This window comes from Colobus angolensis, unplaced genomic scaffold (assembly GCF_000951035.1).
Source record: "Colobus angolensis palliatus isolate OR3802 unplaced genomic scaffold, Cang.pa_1.0 Scaffold111, whole genome shotgun sequence".
In the NCBI taxonomy this organism is placed as follows: domain Eukaryota; kingdom Metazoa; phylum Chordata; class Mammalia; order Primates; family Cercopithecidae; genus Colobus; species Colobus angolensis.
The window spans coordinates 569415-590272 of NW_012112142.1; the positions used below are offsets into that span (position 1 = coordinate 569415).

Sequence of the window (20858 nt, forward strand, 5' to 3'; positions counted from 1 at the left end):
CCCAGCTACTCGGGAGGCTGAGGCAGGAGAATGGCATAAACCCGGGAGGCGGAGCTTGCAGTGAGCTGAGATCCGGCCACTGCACTCCAGCCCCGGCGACAGAGCGAGACTCCGTCTCAAAAAAAAAATAAATAAATAAAAATAAAATGAATTTTAAGAAAGTAAATCTGTAAATAAAATATTTCTATGAGAAGAATGTTGAGAAGATAGAGTGCTTCTATCAGTCTTACAGTTCACTGCACATAAAAGAAATATACATTAGATACCTTTTCAAGTTAAGTTGTCTTGAAAATACTTACTGAATCTTCAGAGTCTTTTGGAATCTCCTAAATAGGTAGGGAATCATGTAAGTATTTGCTAGTCATGGAATTCTTGATTTTTTTTTTAAAGCAAATAATGCAATTTGTTGAAGTATATATATGTATATAGGAATTGCTTTAAAATGTAAATTAATGTTTTAGAAATGAATAGAACCCTCTTTTTAAAATGTAGTGGGCACCTGATTACTATATTCTTCCCTATTCACTTGACAGCCATGTCAAACACTTGATAAAGGGTAAGCAAGCTACATAAAAGCAAAGAATTGATTAAAGATCACCATGAGGCACACTTTCTAGAGCAAGAACCCAGTGTTATTTTTGTTTCTCACTGGCCTAGCACCAAAACAAAATAGGTGCTCAATAAATATTTTCCAATTAGTGAAATCAGTTTGAATTCACAGACTTTGATTCATAACTAGAGTTTTAAAAGATTGGTTCAAGTTATGCCTTGTCATTTTGAATTCTTCTGGAAAATTAGTAAGATGCTTGATGAGAAGAGATGACTATATTTTAAAAAGTGCAGTAAGTATGAATCTGGACTTTGTGTATCTGCCAGCCAAATGTTGGCTGACATTTTAATATATTTATATATATTTAATATGTTTTAATATATTTTTCTAGGCTTTAAGCATACACAGTGCACACGCACATAAAATGTATGCTTTTTTTCAAAAGGACTGTACCTTATATTGTGTTATCAAATCTCACTTACCTTCTAGTTTTACAGTCACCCTTCTATAGTCACCTAGCTCTGTACATGATGAGCAGTTTCTCAGACTTCAAATGCTCTATACTGAAGTCTGTTCTTTAGAAAGGAGGCTTTGAGTCTGGGGGCCAGACAGTAGAGGTGTGGGGAGAAAGGGCTGGGGTAGAACAAGATGAAAATTTTCTTAGTGAGCCATACCTTTTTGAATAGGAGAGGTTCTTTCAGCCACATGTTGGCAAGAATCGGTGAGTTGTGTACTCGCCTATTGTCCCAAGTAACTTTTTGGATTGTTTTTTCATGAACTTTTTCTGGGAATGTACAGTTTCAATGAATGTTTTCTACACTATTTCCCTACCCCATATATTCAGGAGCACAACTTGTTTGTATGTATGATTTCTAGTGTGAATGCCTGCTCAAACAGAAAGTCCCCTTGTTTGTCAGTGTTTGTAACTCAAATAAAAATCAGCAGTCTTCCCACTCACACAATAAAGTTCTCCTAGTGCAGAAAGACACATAATGCCCTAAAATGGAATGATGAGTCATGACAGGAAGTATTTTGAAGAAATTTAACAATAAGTTAAATAACATTTTAACTCTAGTATTAAATGTTTCAATTAGGAGAAATAGCATCACATGGGTTACCCCCTAATGAACCTTGTAAGACCAGTGACTAGAAGTCTAATGGATGCTATTAATCCTGCAAGTTAATAATAGTCATATTTCCATTTACATCTCAGGTCCACAGGTGATAATTTCCTTCTTCCCTCTCAACACTTACCAAACTTCTGTTTTTTAAACACAGAAGCAAGACCATGTCATTTATGAACTCTCAGACTATTTAAATAACTTCTCCATTTTCTGACCCACTCCACCCAATTTGGCAGTTGATATGTAGTCCAGTATTGCTTTCTATTTGTTTCTTGTCTTTGTGGGGTTTTTTGTTTTTTGAGACGGAGTTTTGCTCTTTTTGCCCAGGCTGGAGTGCAATGGCACGATCTCAGCTCACTGCAACCTCCACCTTCCGGGTTCAAGCGATTCTCCTGCTTCACCTGTTTTTGTGGTTTTTGTTGTTGTTTTGTTTTGTTTTTGGTAGTTTTTGTTTGTTTGTTTTTGAGACAGAGTCTTGCCTTATCACCCAGGCTGGAGTAGAGTGCTATAATCATAGCTCACTGCAACCTCAAACTTCAGAGCTCAAATGATTGTCCTGCCCCAGCCTCTCGAGTAGCTAGGGCTACAGGTGCACATCACCATGCCCGGGTAATTTTTTTTCATTATTTGTAGAAATGGGGTCTTGCTGTATTGCCCACGCTGGTCTTGAACTCGTAGCCTCAAATGATCCTCCTGCCTCAGCCTCCCAAAGCTCTGGGATTACAGGTGTGAGCCACCATACCCAGGCTCGTTTCTTATCTTGTCACCTGGATTTTAAGTATCTTGTGGGAGGAAGGTAATTATAATGTTTTTGTTTGCCCTTGGTAGCATTTCACAGATATTGGGACATAGGAGGTGACTTATTTCTTGATTGATTGTTTTTAACCTAAAATTTTCTCTCAGTTTCTGTCACCTTTCCCCCGTCACCAGGCCTTTGCCTCAGATTTCCCAGATGTAGTAGAAGCATAGTTATATGGACCTAAAATAATGATTCAATAAACTGAATAATCAAATTTAGTTGCAGTTTACAAACATGCTTATTTGCAAAATGTAACACTTTTTTTCTTCTTTAGCAATGTCTCGTGTTTTTTTTTTTTTTTTTTTTTTTTTTTTTTTTTTTTGAGGCGGAGTCTCGCTCTGTCGCCCGGACTGGAGTGCAGTGGCCGGATCTCAGCTCACTGCAAGCTCCGCCTCCTGGGTTTACGCCATTCTCCTGCCTCAGCCTCCCGAGTGGCTGGGACTACAGGCGCCTGCCACCTCGCCCGGCTAGTTTTTTTTGTATTTTTAGTAGAGACGGGGTTTCACCGTGATAGCCAGGATGGTCTCGATCTCCTGACCTCGTGATCCGCCCGTCTCGGCCTCCCAAAGTGCTGGGATTACAGGCTTGAGCCACCGCGCCCGGCCTATGTCTCGTGTTTTAGCTTAACTTGAGCTACCACATATCTAATGGAAATCAGTAAGAATTATTGATCTTGGGACCAGAGACCAAGGTTCTAAATACAGCTAGCTATATAAGCCTGAGCAAGACACTTAATTCTGTACCTACTTTTCTTACCTGTTAAATACACATCATTTCTAGGGTATCTCTTATGTGCTAGGCATTTTCTGTGTCCTCACAGTGACTCTGTAGTTTAGGTGGGTAAGGTAGGTGCTTATCACTACTGTTTTATGAAAAGAGAAAACTGAAACTCATAAAGGTCAAGCACCTGACATTACACTGTGGTAGTGGCAAAACTTGTACTTAAATCCAGGTTTCTCTGGTTCCATTGCTTGTGTTCATTCCACAAACAGAGGAATTAGATGACATCCAAAATCACTCTGTGGCTTCCTGCTTTTAATGTTTTTAGCTGATTCAGTAGCTATACCTTTTTTTTAGTCTTCAACTCTCTTCTCAAAATTTTTTATCATGACTAATCACTAATTTAGGAAATTAATCCCAGAATTTTAAACAGTTCTTGAAATGAGTACAAGATTAATATATAACACCTTTGGAAAATTCTTCTCAAGTCAGGCAAATATATTTGAAAATCACAAACAGCAGCAATAAATACGGATTTGTGTAAAGAAAGCAGAAGAGTGAATAGGGTTTAGGCCTTATATTGAGGGAAATTTGATTTCATTCTTTCTCCGTGTTAAATTCTTTCCTGGGTCATATTTGTGATTTCATTTTTCTTGAAGTCACACTTACGTTACTTTTTTTCCTTTCAGTTACTTCCTTTACTGAAAGTATTACTATAAGAAATTCACAATGAAATTTTGAGAGGAAACTTACAAATTCCAGATGCTTATTGGTAGTTTATTTTGGATTTTAAGCGTGAAAGATTCATTGCTTTCTGGATAAATCAGTAAACTCCACAGTGACTTGCTAACTTTGTTGTCAAATTATTGCACTGATGCTGGGTGTCTATGAAAAAGTAGAGGATGTTGACTTAGTATTAGTCTGACAGCTATGTAACAATATACATTTTAGAGGAACGAATAAAACCCCCATATTATTCTGTGGCTGGCATAAATAGAACTCTTAACTTGCATTATTGGGTACAAATTATGTATGTATGTTTATTTATATATTTGTAGATAAATACATTTGTGCACATGTCCATCAGATGACTAATGTCACCCAATCTGAAGGAATGAAAAAACTTTCACTGTTTGAACTAATCCTGCAGTTGGTTTTTGTCAAATCATCAGAGGCTGCATCTTTGTGAGGAGAGTTTTAAATAGCTTACACTTCAAGATTTAAAACTTCTGGCCAGGCACAGTGGCGTACCCCTGTAATCCCAGCACCTTGGGAGGCTGAGGCGGGCGGATTATTTGAAGCCAGGAGTTCGAGACTAGCCCGGCCAACATGGTGAAACAGCATCTCTACTAAAAATAGAAAAATTAGTGGAGCGTGGTGGCACACAACTGTAATCCCAGCTACTCAGGAGGGTGAGTCAGAATCTCTTGAACCCAGGAAGTGGAGGTTGCGATGAGCCGAGATTGCGCCACTGCACTCTAGCCTGGGCAACCAAGTAAGACTCTGTCTTTAAAAAAAAAAAAAAAAAAAGTACTACTTCTGTAATTATACTTATATTAAAATTTATTTAAAAGCAGTCAGCTATAATATTTTGATTTGCAGCTTGATTTACAGAGGTTGGGATTATATATATTACTGTAAACATCCCCTTCCCCCAAAAAGTAAGTTTAAGTAAGATTATCTATTACAATATTTAGTGTTTGGGATTGTTTTCTAAGGCACTAGTGTCATAGTATTTGTTTACTTAGATGGTAGTTTTGAACTAAAGCTGGCTCATCTTGTTTTATTTTACATGTTCTCAAAAATTTTTTAGAACTAATTTCAGTATGAGTTCTAACAGTCAGATGTTTGTGTATGTTACATTACACTATGCTCTTGTGTTAATTGACTACTTTTCCAATGGAGTAAGAACAAAGTCTTAATTACTGTATATAATATTTTGTGCCCAACGCAAAGTAGGTGCTAAACAAATGCTTACTGAATGAATAAATGTGGAAAATTGCTTATTGGTCAATACTGCCACCTATTTGTGTTATTGAAAATGTAAATGCTGGGCATATATACTATTTCAGTTGATATCTGTAATAGAACAGGTTTATTAGTTTGCCAGTTTTAATAAGCAAACCTTTTAATAAGCACTCACATCCCAGAAAGTTAATGACAGTGAGTTAGTGAAATTTCAAAAAGTATTTCAGTCTCAACATGGTTGGCATTCCTTTCACTGATGTTGAAATTTTGAACTGTCTGTAATTTTGAACTGTCTGTAATCTAAATTCTGTGCTTAGGGCAAGACAGCTAACTGTGGTGGTTTCCTAGTCCTTTCCAGAGTACAGTGTTGTCATGATAATAATAAAATCACTGACATAGGAATATAAACACGTTCTCCTACTCTTATAAAATGGAAGTGTATTTTTAAATCTTAGCAAGGTAATGAAAAGAACTAATAGTATTCATAGTATTTTTCACTAATTATAAACTTTTTAGTTGAGTTAAGCTTTTTAATACCGATTGTAATATATGTTTATGCTTTAGAAAAATAATGCTGTGGTTTCTGATATTTGCTTGTATGGCCAATTCAAAAACATTAATTATTTGTTTTGTGTCATTTTCTGGATGCCCTAGAAATAAAGTTGAATAAGATGTGAATCTTTAGGGAGGAGATAGGGGAGAAAGATGTATAAAAATAATGACAATGAACTATGATAACTGCATTAATAGAAGAACTATATATAAGATGGAAATAATGAACTCTTGAGAGTCAAGGTGAGGTAAAGTACTCTATTAACTACTTCATCCTTTATGTTGACATTTTGTACAAAGATAAATATTTCTCTGAAGATACATGATTCACTTAAGACCATTTGTTTATATTTTTCTCACTGTATGTACATTATTTTTTGTTTCTGCTCACAACCACAACTGGCCCTTCTAAAAACTTAAGTCATCCCAATTATTTGCTCAGAGAGAGCCATTTCTCTAGTAGGAGCTCACAGGTTAATGATTCTATGGCATCATTCCCCAGAGGGAAAGACATCATCATATATTTGTGCTGGTTTTTTTCCTCATTACTGCTGACTTCTATGCTAGCATACTAGTTCCACTTCTACACCTAGCACAGTGGAGTTGTGATGAGATGAGCATTGGGTCTGAGTTAGCAGATGGATTTTATTCCAGGACCTTATTCTTGGTCATTCCCTTTGCTAATGGAATTTCAATAATGCTTCTAGGTTGTCAGTCAACACAAGAATTAATTTTTTGTAGAATGGGAGAAATGATTGCCTAGCTGAAATTACATGAAAATTTACTTTATTGTAATGAAAATATATTTAATATAGTGAAATAGTAATTCTAAAAATACAGATGACAAACAACCATTTTCTTAGCTGTTTGGTTGACTAACTTAGCTATTTGGTTTCTTAGTTATTTGGTTGACCTTCTTCCCAGTGAACTTACTACTTAATATTTTAGTATAAGGCATAAAATACTTAAAAAAAACTTATTTAACAGAGATAATAGACTAAAGTTTAAAATGTTTCCTGTCACAGAGATAAGATAAATACAGACACAAACCAACAAAGATTTTTAAATATTATGTTACTAAAAACTTAAATCTGAATAAAGTTTCAAACTATATTTTAACCAAGAGTGGTATAAATAGAAATGCGAGAATGATTTTATTTGCTTTGTTCATTTATAGATTATGATGACAGTAATATAATAGATCACAGTTTTCCTTGATAGTACGTCAGAGAATGTTGAAAGTCATTTTTATTCTGTTAATTTGAAATTCAGTTAGAGGCTCAGTTGACTAGCTTTGCTTGACAAGTTCTTCACAGTTTAAATTAACATCATAAGATATTAGGGAGAATTGTTTAAATACTTGGGAAGACAAGGTCTTCATTAGTACTTATAAACATATGCATTTCTCACTTAAAGGATAAACAAATTAATAAAAATCTTTCCCAAGTGGGAACCATGGTAGATGGAGGATATGTGGTAGTAGAAAGACTTCTCAGTGTAGACTTTTTTGTATATCATTTTGATGTTTGAAGCATACAAACCTGGTAATAAAACATGAATCTACAGGACAGTACCCCCATATAAACAATATTTGTGGGGAACAGGTTTTCCTGTAACTCACAGCCCTAAGTAGGAGCCATATAATCGTGTGAGCATGTCCTTTGAATATACAAAGTTAAGAGGTATTTCTTTAGGTTTTGAGACAGTATCCCCTACTTCATTAAAGTTGGTATCTTCTTAACTGAATAGACTTAACTTGAAAAAGTTAGTTCAACTAGAAATAGGGCATGATTTCAGTTGAAGCCAAAGTATATACTATTATAGCACTAGTATTACACCTGTTTTATGAAAAGCTTGTTACCCCTGACAAAATTCTGAATGAAATTTTAGGTGTTCTGATAGTCCAGAACATTGAGGAAAATCACCTTTTTTCCCCTTTCCTAAATCTTGAGTCCTCAGAACTTCTAACAAAAGGGTTTATGGGTCCATTCCTAACAATTAGATTTTTTGTTTTTTTGCTTCCCTTCTAAGTAAGATTATTTAGATAACTAACTTCTACTGAGTACATATACATATTGTTCCTGAGGGTAAGAATTAGTTTAAGAGCCAGGTAGGAGATTTTTTTTAAAAGATAAGTAGACAGTAGAATATAATTTCTAGAAGACTCAAGATGTACATCTTCATAAAATTTTACGTTATCTTTCATTTATATTTTAAAGTAAAAGATGTTGCATTGACATAATGTCTTAGTTATAAAGGTAAACATTTTTGTTTTTAAAATTATGATACTACTTTATGCAGTATTTAGAACCATTTTACTAAAGAAAGCCATGTACCACCATAGCAGAGAGTATTAAAATATTAGTAAGTCCAAATGGTTGTTTTGTTTTTCTGGAGAAACTTGCTTCGAATAGTGGTAACTATAGGCACACAATTTACTTGTAGTAAAAAACACTAATGGGGAGGGTAGGAGTAAATTAACTAGACCCTTAATAATGGGCTTTTCTAGTTCAAGGAATCTTATAACTGTCCCTGAAGCTAGTTGTGAAGGAAGTTGCAAGATGAAATATCTAGATTTGTGTAGTAGTCATTCCAACATAAAGGAAAAATGTTGCCTTCTGGCAAACTTTGGCACCTTTATTATGTAAAATGCCTTTTTAATGATAAGCAATATAGATTGTCAAAATAATTTTGGAGACAGAAGTCCCGTGCCTCCTGTTTACTCCAGATTAAATTAGCAAATTAAAGTAAGCCTCTCCAGCGAGCCCAGTGTTTGCTCTTTTGGGGAGAAAATAGCCTTTTGGCCAAACTTTACACACTTAGGTAGTACTAGTTTGTTAATCTTAAAAAGATATTCTCATGTTTAGTAAGAATTGATGAAGCGTGTGGCCATTTTCCTGAAAATTACTATGTTTTAAAGGATTGAATTGGAAAAGCATAGGGGATGTTTTTATTAAATCAATACCAAAATATGCAGGTTGAAATATAAGTTAGATTACATAATTTCTGCAAATGCTATTGGCTCCAAACCAGTTTACTTTATTGTCGTCAACCCCAAAGAATTATTAATTTCTCTCTTTGGGATTGCCTGTTTTGTACCATCCAAGCTACTTGAAAAATCTGATTAGTCTGTGCCAGGACTACAGTAGGATGACAGTTAGTGAAAATAGCATGCTTTGCCTCTGTTGAGGGGGACCATATGAAAATATATCCTATTTTCAAAATGTTTCTGAAAAGATTTATTTGTGGAAATGTTCCTTGCTATTTAAAACTCTTCAAAAATGCAGATTTTACAAAATACAAAAATAACCTCCTGAAAGTTTGAAAGGGGAGGGGGGCTGTCGTGTGGGGGCGGTCTCATTTGCTGCCCACATCCTCCCTCTGTTCAGTGCGTTGTGTGCTTACGGGTTCCCTGGAGCGGATCACCGTATAATTGATGTGCAGTCTGCATTGCTGAATCCTGGACTGCACCATTCTGTGTTCAAGGGAAGATGTAATCTGATCCCTCTGCTGCTGAGGGAGGAATCTGTTCAGTCAAGGCTTTGACAGGGCATAGTCTCCTCCAATAATCTTCTCCGTTCTCTCTCATTATTCCCTCGAGTTCTTCTCAGTCAAGCTGCATGTATGTATGTGTGTCCCGAGAAGCGGTTTGATACTGAGCTGCATTTGCCTTTACTGTGGAGTTTTGTTGCCGGTTCTGCTCCCTAATCTTCCTTTTCTGACGTGCCTGAGCATGTCCACATTAGAATCTGTGACATACCTACCTGAAAAAGGTTTATATTGTCAGAGACTGCCAAGCAGCCGGACACACGGGGGCACAGAATCACTGAAGGGGAAAAATACAGAAAATATGGGTTTCTACGGCACATTAAAAATGATTTTTTACAAAGTAAGTAATCTGTTTTCTTCCTATGCTGTGTGATTGTGTGTCTATGCCTGCCTGAGAAGGAAAATCTGTATCATCAGAGATGGCTGCAGTATCCTCTAATTTTGGTGGGTGGCTGGATGTCTGGTATTCTGTTTTATATCATGAATGTAAGCAAATAATGGAAAAACTGTGAGCTGGAAAAAGCTTTAAATTTAATATTAATGTATATTTTAATCTGAGAATTTTTCACTAAAAATATATTCAGACTTTAGAAATGTGGCTCCGTTAAATGCTGACCTGGAAATACTCTATCCTTAGTTGGCTTTTAGTAAACCTTTTGCCTTCAATTTTTCAATACCTTATATATAGTTTTTATTTTTTCATTAGTTGACTCTTTAAAAGTATAGAATCATGAGACTATTTGGGATTTATATTTAAAGAGATCATGTTTACTTTCCGTACCCCTCAAAAATTGCAGAATTAATTTTTGGTTCTGAAGTCAGTATTTTCAGTAAACAGAACAGTATTTAAAAGACTTCTATAGTCATACAGAAAGTGCTTTCCTTTATAAAATATTTTGAAAATAAAATCCTTTCTCAGTGGTTTCCTTGATACACATTTTGGGCATGTTTATTCATTGAAGGATTTCTAAGATGGAAATAAAGTTTTAGTGGCAAATGGTATTTGCACCAATGTTTTTTACAAGGTATCCTGGGAAGTTCTGAAAACCAGTATTACAAACTTAATTAGAATAAATATCAAACTTTCTCCTAATTATGAAGATAAGAATTTGAGGAAGTTATCAGAAAACTAGATTGTAACATAGTCTGTACTGACTGACCTTCCTGATGGATTCATTTGCATGTATGTGTATATATGTGTATCTATAAATTATACACATGGAAACACGTGGCTACCTATATACTTCAGCTTTTATATTTATGATTGCTTTTTAATAAAATTATTTGGAGAAAGAAAATAATGGTTTCTGAGAGGAATCACTTTAAAACAATGTAATCAGTACAGAAACTTCTGAAGGGAAGAAACCAGCCAGACCAATTCCATTTCTTTCCAGTAGGTATGTCATGAACTAAGGTATAAATTGTAGATGAGCTTGTTGTACCCTTACCTCTAGCCCCTAGTTCGTAAAATCATCCCAGTATTTTAGAAAACTCTTCGTGATGACAAAAACATGGTCTTTATTATTCAGTGTGGCTCTAAAACATTTTTAATCTCTTCAGTATTTATATTGTATCATGCTATGTTGTGATGTTCCCATGTAAGGCAAGAGGTAGGAAAATAAGGCTGCTGCAAAGCAAGGATTTTTACCTCCTTATAAACATGAGGATAGCTCGCTATCACTCTGGAGTGTTTTTCCTCCTATAACTTGCAGTAATACAGTGATTAATTAGTGGACACAAATCTTAAAAAGGGGTTGTTGAAATGGAAAAAGTTGAATCGGATTAGATTTTATTTTCTCGTTTTAAAATATACATATAATCATATAAGAATATTTCAATATTGATGTTGACAAGATACAATTCTGAATATATTGATAGTATAGCATGGCATAATGAAACACCTTAAAATGTAGATTTTAGATACACTTTATAGAGAGGCATAACTGATTCTTTTAAAACCTTTCTGTTGTTGCTTTTCAAGTTAGAATATTTTGTCCTGAGTATCTGTCAATAGAGCTATATTCTGTATATATATCAACTGATGACTTTTTCCCTCAGCGTTATTATACTGTTTCCAGATTTCTCTTATTATTGATTTACTTTTTAAAACTGTCCTTATTGCCCATATTTATTGCTTTATGCTTTATCACTATTCAAGATTATTTATCCTGCTCTTTACCCTTTTATAATGGTATGAGTGTTTAAAATTGAGTTTGTTACTTTCATACTTATTTCTGATTTTACAATTTTGAGTTTTGTTTATCTTTATTAAAAACATGTTTTTAAAGAAAAATGAAGATTCACGAGGAAGGCACGTTAAATATGATTCTTTTCTGTGGGGATTAACATGAGATTTTTCCCTATGTTGGTTATTAAATTGGAAAACATGAAAGATGTATTACCTCAAGGAATATATGAAAATATATATATATATAATGAATATCAGTTTTCAAATCATCACACATTGTTCTTCTGGATAAAATATTAGGGGGAAAAATTCACCTTTCTATTCCATTCACAGGAAAACAAAGTAGAACAAATAGGAGAAACTATGAAACATTTATTTTATATATATAATTACAGTTGTAGGCATATGAAAATTTAAGAATTTAAAATATTAACCATGCTGACTCAAGATTTAGACGATTTTTAAAAAACATATCTTGTTTGTTTTACCTTATAGATGAAAAGAAAGTTGGACCATGGTTCTGAGGTCCGCTCTTTTTCTTTGGGAAAGAAACCATGCAAAGTCTCAGAATATACAAGGTAATATTAAATATAATGATTGATTATGTCGTGATTTTCAGTTTTTTAGAGTTGATTCTGAAAGTGTTTTAGTTTATTCTTGTAGAATAATAATGTTACTAGTACAGTTGACTGTTTAACACATTTTGAGATTACTGGAAATTGAGAACTATATCATTTTAAATAAGAGGAATACCACCTTAGTTTATGTTTTATTACTAATACATTTGAAGTATGACATAAGCAGAAATTATGAACAAAAATTTAAAATTACAATTTTTAAGGAATTCTAAAAAGTAAACCATAAAATATGAATATGAGCCCCTGTGCCTTGTTACTATAGCAACAGCTGTTCTAGGGTAGACATTTATGTATGGAAATTTGAATATACGTTTATTAGCAGTGAAATAAAACAACTACTAACTAAATCTTATTTCATGAAATTAGTATGTTAGAAATTTTCTTTTATGGGCTTGGTAGGTCTTAAGTTTTTAACACATACACTTCCATACCAGTAGAATAGTTTCCATAACAACTAAATATAATTGTAATCTTTTTCTATTTCAGTCCCCATCATTTTTGAATTTTACATCAGTATAAAACTTTTCCCACTCTCACACTAATTAGGCTAACTTAAGCACAATGTCTGTTGCCCAGCCAATTAAAAGTGGCTTTGAATGTCACTTGGAATGTCGTATTTTAAAATTTAAATGACAGAAGTATCTTAGAGCTTTTTTTGGTCTTTAAAACAGAATTTTTTGTATAATTGCCAGTTTTTAAAATAAGTGATTAAAACTTAACAGTAGAAACCACAAGAACTTTATGGTTATGACATTTCTTCCTTTCTCTCAAAATATTTCGATTTAGTTATTTTTATTCTGTAAGATGCAATACAATTAACATTGCTCAGATGCAATTTTTTTTTGAACATTATTACAGATTGTGTCTCTTACAGAAAAATAGCTTGTTTTTATTTCAGCTGTAAAAATATTTCCTTCAAATGCTCTTTTATGAAATTTGAAAATCATAATAATTGGAATAGTCTTACATTCAAAAAGTGAAGAGATAATACAGAAGAGAAAAATGAAGCTATCTCTTATTCAGGAGCTGCTTTTCTGTGTGATTTTTTTAATATTAACTGTCCCCCTTCCTGTTAGTCTTTGCCTTTTGACAGTTTTACTGTGTTTTGGCACTTCCACCAGAGGGTGTGGAGGGATAGAGAGACAAGTGAAACTATTCACTTCATTTTGCTTTTCCCTTCTAGTCATGATAAAATATTTCTTGGATGAGAAATTTGCATTTAATATTAAACTGTTAATGCTATTTTTTAAATGTATCAGTCTTCGATTAACATGGCTGATACCAGGACAAAGGTATTACATTGTTCACTTGTTTTTAAGGCGACTTAGAATAAATGAGGCTGAATGTTTATTACGGAGCACATTTTAGTAAAATTTGTTTTTTGTTGCTCACTTTTTATATTGACAAAGCAGCTGAAAAGGCACAGGTTTTATTTTTAGCCTGTTAATACATAATTTTATTAAAGCAAAATTAGACCAAACAGCATTTTTATTTCCATTTTTTTTGGAGACTCTTGGTTACGAAGGTATATATTTGATATTTTGTCGTATTTTTGACATTTGCTAATAAAACTATGATTTTTCCATCAAAAATTTGTTATAAACACATCCTATTTTGGAGAAAAAGAAAAGAGAACTTACCTTTGAATTTGAGAGATACATTTAATTGTTGAATGTTAAAGATTGTCTTCGATTTATACTATTAGAGGATTTAAAGGGGGTAGATAAGAAGACTTTTCTGTAAAATCTGGTGATTGAGATACATTTTTTTAACAAAATAATGCTGGATAGAAAAAAAGCTGGAGGAGTTGTTTCATTAGTAATTTATCAGAGTTTGATTGTTAACTATTATGATGCAATTTGTAAGTGTTCTTTAAATTTAAAATAATCAACATAGCTCAATGAATTGAGTGAGAATTTCTTTTCAAATATAATTTCATTAAAGCAGACCTTCTTGCTGCTTTTTTTCCAAGGTCTTTAAAATGGATACCCAATATTTACCTTGAGTTTAGTTTAATTACATGCAGAAATTAGAAAGGAAACTAATACATCTATAATATAGTTATATATCTATATTCTTTCTGCTATTAATTAATCATTTTTAGGGTAGTTAGACAATTTTAGAGAGATCATCTAGTCATCCTGGTTTTACTGGTGGCAGAATTGAATTTCAAGTTTGTTTGAGACAGTTAAATCTCAAAATTTAAATTACTGTATAAAAATGTTTAGATGACCTTATTTAGTTTTGTATATAAGTTCTTAATGCCTGTTTTGAATAAATGTATTTCTAATCAAGACTGAGTCCTGTCAACTATTCAGACCAAGCTTTATAAATAGCAATAAAAAATTAGAAATATTATAGACAATTTTGAAGGCATCTGGGGCAAACTTAAGGAATAATGTGATTCTTGAAATTCAAAACATTTGAACATAGTATTTCTATGTATGAGTTTTTTAAAGCATTAATAAAGTATCACAACCCTTTGTATAAAGAAAATTTAAACTTTTACTTATGTCACTGAAGACCAGTCATAGGAGAAGTGGGACTTGTATGTTCTAAGGAAATATTTTAACATTATTTGTATATATTAACAACTTGCAGTTTTGTCATGGAGATTCTGTTATTTGGTTGCAATTAGCATTTCTGCGATAATAACAGGTGTTACCTAGAAGGGAGGAAACTTACTGTAAGAACCGCAAATAGGTTTTGTTTACCTGTGATCTCTGGGAAGAAATGTAATTAATTGAATTGGTGATTGAAATATGCCAGATCATCATTCTTTGTGCTAGAATCTATTATTAATAAGCATCTATTTTTGCTTTCACTCTTGTTTTTTTCCTTTTTTCTTTTCTCTCCTTTTTTTTTTTTTTTTTTTGTAGTACCACTGGGCTTGTACCATGTTCAGCAACACCAACAACTTTTGGGGACCTCAGAGCAGCCAATGGCCAAGGGCAACAACGACGCCGAATTACATCTGTCCAGCCACCTACAGGCCTCCAGGAATGGCTGAAAATGTTTCAGGTGACATATCTGAACATAGTACTTGAAATGCTTCACTTAATTGCTGCAAAATAAGGGATTAATCATCCATAAAAATAGAAGGAAGCACTTTTACATGCTATACTATGGATGAACCTTGAAATCATTCTGCCAAGTGAAAGAAGCCAAACACAAAAGACCACATGTTGATTCTCTTTATATAAAATATCCGGAATAGGCAAATCCACAGAGACAGAAAGTAGATTAATGGTTGCCTGGCAATGAGGGGAGGAGAAGGACTAACTGCCAATAGGTACAGATTTTCCTTTTGGGTGATGGAATGTTCTGGAATTGGATAGTGGCGATGGTTGCACAGCAGAGTGAATATACTGGGAAGCACTGAAGTATACACTTTAAAATGGTGAATGTTATGTGATATATATTTCAATTTTAAAATGCTATTAAAAACAAGGGAACTCAATTTTTGAGTGTCATAATTGAGGAAGCCCAATACTTATTTGTGTAACTGTGCACTGACATTTTTTTTAATTGCTTTTTAAATAATAAGACCGACCTTCCTCTTCTCCTTTGTTTGAATTTCTGGGTTGTCTAGTTTTCTAAACTGCATTGCTTGTAAGTTAGGCATTTAAGAGTAATTTAAGAACCATGCTAGTTAGAGTTAATACAGCTTCTTTTCTTCAGTGCCATGCTTGTATATGGCTTACCGTACTTGAATCCCAATTACTATATTTTAATTGTGTTTATATTCTTTGGACATTTACAGGGAAGATTGGTTACAACCAAACCCTGAATATTATGAATTTTATAACCTAAGATAGTGATATTACATTGATTTATCTCTTCTTCCAGTAAGATAATGCATATAAATCAAGTGTTCAGCAAAATACATGGCAAGGATTAAGTACTCACTCAGTTATTTGTTGTAAATAAATAATACAAATTATGTAAAGTGAAGATATGATATTAGCCTCCATACTCATGTAAAATGAATATACTACCCTACCTCTGGCTGCATGAATGGTTAGGTATTTAATCAATGCATAAGGGAATAATGGTTGATAAAGATGATACTTTATTTGACTTTTAGTGTTTCAGATTTTTAAAGTGTTCACTTTGTAAACCCTAATATTTTAAATACCTAGATGAATATGAGATAAATGTATTTTTTTCTTCTGTAGCTAGAAAAGTAACTTGGAGCACTATTACTTTTAAATTGATTTTTAAAATTATTTTCTACCCTTCCTGTGATTTCTGAAAAACTAGGATAACCTTTTTTTGGTTGGTAACTGAAAGATTTGAGCCTTGCTCTCAACAGGGATTAGTTTTTCCCCTGGTTGAGACAAAAGTGTCTCAAGACATTTTTCATTTTTGTAACTGAGGGGATGGGGGCACAGAACACTGCTGGTATCTAGTAAGTAGAGGCAATATAAAGGACGATCTCCATGCCAAAGAATTATCCAGCCCAGAATGTCAATGGTACTAAAGAATCTGGGTTAGAGGAATGAAAATTATAGTTTATTGTTATTAAAATGTTATAAGCCACTGCAATTACAAAGAATTTTTTTAAGTTTTCATTTTCATAGTCATTTGTTGATTAAACTTACCTTTTCCCCAAGGATTATTCCTACCCCACCCCCCTGAGTTATTTTGCCTCTGGTTCATGATGGTTTGTAAAATGTTAATTCATTTTTATTTTTTCCTATGCATACCCTCAGAATTCTGAATTTTTAATTTTGTCCCATCCTTTTAAAAGGAAATCTATCCATCAATAAGAGGTGAAAATAAAACTCAGACACTTATATAGCCTTAAAAAAAATTTAAATATTTTTATTATCTCTGATTAAGCCAAAGAGGTAGGAATATGGTTGTGTGTTGCCATGCTAGCACATGCCTATAGTATGAACAGCATAAATCATTCTGATTTCATATCACATGATTTCACTGATTTAATATTTTTATAAGAAAATGCTAACATGATTGAAAATTACACTATTAGCAATAGTTTTATCATCACTGTAGAAAACCTCCAAAATGCTTATTTTATATGAAAAGACTTATTTCTCATCAGAAGGTAGTTCAGAGTGAGATTTACTTTTTCTGTGGTAGGGCTCATTTTTTCCAACGTTTTGGAATACCTGAATATTCTTTGCTTACTATCTGGGATATTTCACAATTTTAAGGGGACTCTCTAATATTGATCCATAGGAAGAGGCATTTCAGCTTTATTTTAGTCAGGATATTTTAGAGACTTCATTGTACACCGTTTGCTTGTTTAGCTAGTTCATGCTTTTTAAATGAAATGTCCAAATGTTACCATATACTGTATTTCATCATATCTGAGACACCATAGATTTTTTTAGATGCATTCCAATTTCAGAAATGTTAATATTAAAAAAAAAAAAGTTTTTTCAATAAGCTAAAGAATGTTAGACTGGTTTTTGGTCCTGTGAAAGAAGTAGGTACAATGAAAAAAACTTGTTAACAGGAATAGCATGTGGAATTACCCCTGCAGGTATAGTATTTTAATTTTTTTTTTTTTCAGATAAATATTCTGTAGCAAAGAAATCTGTAGCAACAAAAGGTCAACTAGACAGGTAGATCAGGACCTTCATCTTTTGAGTACCATGTCTGTCTCTGACACACCCAAGGCCTCATTGTTGTACACTGCCCTTTATTTTCAGGGCTGGTCCCAGAGTAACTAGAAATGATTCACTTGCCTAAAGGCTTACAGTGCTTTAATGTCTAACTTGTAGAGATATAATTTCATAATGAAGTGGGGAAGTCATGAGTTGACCTATGTGAGAGAGTTGAGGGATAATTAAACTGGCATGATTTCTACAAATATGCTTTGGGGGCATTTCATGATGACTTTTCTGTTGCATAATAAGCAATATGGGAGAGCTTGTCCCCTTACTGTTCTGCTATTGCTCCTAAGGCAGTGATACAGCATTGTTTTGGTCCAGCTGCATCAATTCTGACAGAGTAGTCTGTACTCTATTTATAAATTGAGTATGAACAAATGATATTCCATTTTGCATAAAAGAGGACTGAAACAGAATGCCACTGGAAAATAGAAGTGCAAATTAAAGACAAAAACCAAAAAAAAAAGAAATTTTATACCATTTGAATTTTCAGTAGCCATTGGTCCACTTTGTATGGCAGTCAGATTGATGCTTCAGATTAATTTAGGGAAGCGAGTTGGTCATTTGTTTGGCTTGTTTAGATCATTCAGGTGCTAATAAATGGTTTTTCACTTAAAATTTTCAGACTAGGTAAAGAAATTAATTACATGAACATTATTTTATATTGAAATTTGTATTCAGAAGCATCTTGAGAATATCACAAATGACTTAGAAGGACAACTTCTTAGTTCAAATTTTGACATTGTCTCTTAAAAACAATAACTTCATTAATATATAACCATTCTTGCCTTTATTTTCACACTCTATAAAACACATAACATTAAAAAGTTGTCAAAAGGGAGAAAACATGTACATCTGCTTAAAGTTATACTTGGAAATATATTAGAGACTCAACAAATGTTAGTTTCTTCCCTTGGTCAAGAAATAATCTTAGTGGACCTCAGAAATTTTCTCCATCTAAAAAGGGACCATTAACACTAGTTTCACAGTGTTGGTGTGAGGATCAAAGATAAAGTGATATGGAAGAACTTTAACCTTACACAGATGTCATTAGCTTTGCATTATTTTAATTAAAGCATATTTGAATTAAGCTATTTATGTACTTTGAAAAGATGTTATACTAAAAATATTTTAAAATGATAAGTATAAAATACATGTGTTTTGATATTAAAAATGGAGGAAAAACTTCTCCATTGAAAGATTTAGTTAGGTTTCATGGGAACACTTAAAAACTGTACATGTTCTCAAACCTACTTTATTTACATCTTATTCGCTACTCAACAAAAGATTAAAACCCACAGGATGGTGCCAAAAATTGAATTTATTATTACTTTGAAATTGTACTTGGGACACAGTGATTTAAAAACCTTGTTTTGTGTGAAGGACTTGAAGAAAGTCATGTATTGGAGCTAGAGAAGACTAAGGGAAAATGTGATGTCTGTTTTTAATATATTAATGACTTTTGTATAAAAGTAGGAAAAGACTCATTCTTGGTTTCTTCAGAAAGTAAAACCTGAATCATGTTCTTTGAGTCAGATTTTGGCATTAAGTTAAACTTAACAATTAAAACTGGCCCACAGTAGAATGGGAGATAAGTTACTCAAATCCTGGAACTGTTCAAACAGCCTGGATAACCATGTGCTAGAGGTGCTAGAGAAGTGAATTCTTTCCCACATGAAATTCAGGTGCAGTACTACCCAAGATCATAAAACAGTCTATCTAATTGGGACACTAAAGATCATCCAGACCAGTGGTTCACAAGTGCTGCTTTGAATCATCTACATCAACACTGGATGAGCTATTTGTTTAAAAAATAAAATGTCTTCAGCCACTGAATCAGACTCTCTGCTGTTAGGTCTTAGAACTCAGTAATTCTTGCTATCCTTGATCGGCATTTGGGAACCACTGGCCTGGACCAAGCCTCTCGCTGTGTAGGTGGGTTCTCTGAGACTCAGACTCATTGAGAGACTTCCATGTGGTTCTACAGTGAGTTTCCTGGTGAAGCCCAGGCTCTTGATTGCAATTGAGTGCTCTTTCTACTCTTCTCTACTACCTCTGTGCTCTAATTTACCTGAAATAAAACACCACTTCCATGGGGAATTTTCAAATTTGCATTTGCAATTTTGTCCTCAAATTAAAATTTACTTCTGAACCTGGGATGTTTTTCCTCTACCCTTCAATATGTTCCAACAAGACTACCATGAAAGGCCAAAGGAAGTACTTTTTTTTTTTTTCCTCTTTTCCGAGATAACCACTTCTCAAGTAGCAGTAAAATAATAATTAAAAGAGTTATGCAACACTTCGCTTTTGCAGATAAACCAAGGCCTGAAGAGGTTAAATTGTAACCTAATTATAATGACAGTTATCTCCTAAAATTATTTCCTGATCCCCAATTCAGTTCTCTCTCAACTGTTCTTCGTTAATGGTTGTTGTAGGTTATTTCATATACACACACGTAGTCATTAGCTGCAAGGGTTTCATGTTAATGTATTTGTCCCTTGCACTTAATTGTATATATACAAAATTTGAAACCACTCTTGGAGCCAGAATCAGCAAGCAAGTTCTAGTGATACTATCAAATATAAAGAATAGAAACACTCTCTAGAGATAAAATTGAGATGACAGCATTAATCTAGAGATAGTATTTCCTGATTCTTTTGGGACTCATTTATTTATTCAATAAATATTTATTAAGCACCTTTTCTGTGCGAGGCCCTACTTGGGTGTGGTATGCAATAGTGAAAAAAACAGACAAAAAACCCTTTTTCATGAAACCTGCATTCTAGTCAGAAGGAGATGAAATGGATGGGTTTGGAACTGGTTACAATTTTGGAAAGGTTGCTCAGGGAAGGAAATAAGGAAGCAAGGCATGTGGGTATCTAGGGAAGCAATGTTCCAAGAAACAGCAAGGAAAGATGTTGTGAAACTGAGTGTGCCTGGAGTGTTTACAGCAGAGAAAGAGTGTGTATGGCAGAGCAGAGTAAATAAGAGGAAAAGTAATGGGAAATTAGTATGTTGTAGGCCACCCTAAGGACTGATTTCTACTTTGGGTGAAATGGAAAGCCATTAGAAGGTTTTTTTTTTGTTTTTTTTTGTTTTTTTTTTTTTTTGAGGCGGAGTCTCGCTCT

General features: G+C 33.6%; 1 protein-coding gene across 4 annotated transcripts in view; it reads left to right on the plus strand.

The window, feature by feature from the left end:
* The window catches only part of FBXW7 (F-box and WD repeat domain containing 7, E3 ubiquitin protein ligase), a 214102-nt gene that overhangs the window by 173414 nt on the left and 19830 nt on the right, over positions 1–20858 (plus strand). For 3 of the 4 annotated variants that reach the window (XM_011956430.1, XM_011956434.1, XM_011956451.1), the window contains 2 exons: positions 11946–12028; positions 14968–15109. In XM_011956430.1, coding sequence (XP_011811820.1) covers positions 11946–12028; positions 14968–15109 — 225 coding nt within the window. Of the gene's footprint in view, positions 1–9100; positions 9603–11945; positions 12029–14967; positions 15110–20858 lie in introns of those variants that run through there. The other variant, XM_011956445.1, reaches the window with a different exon arrangement.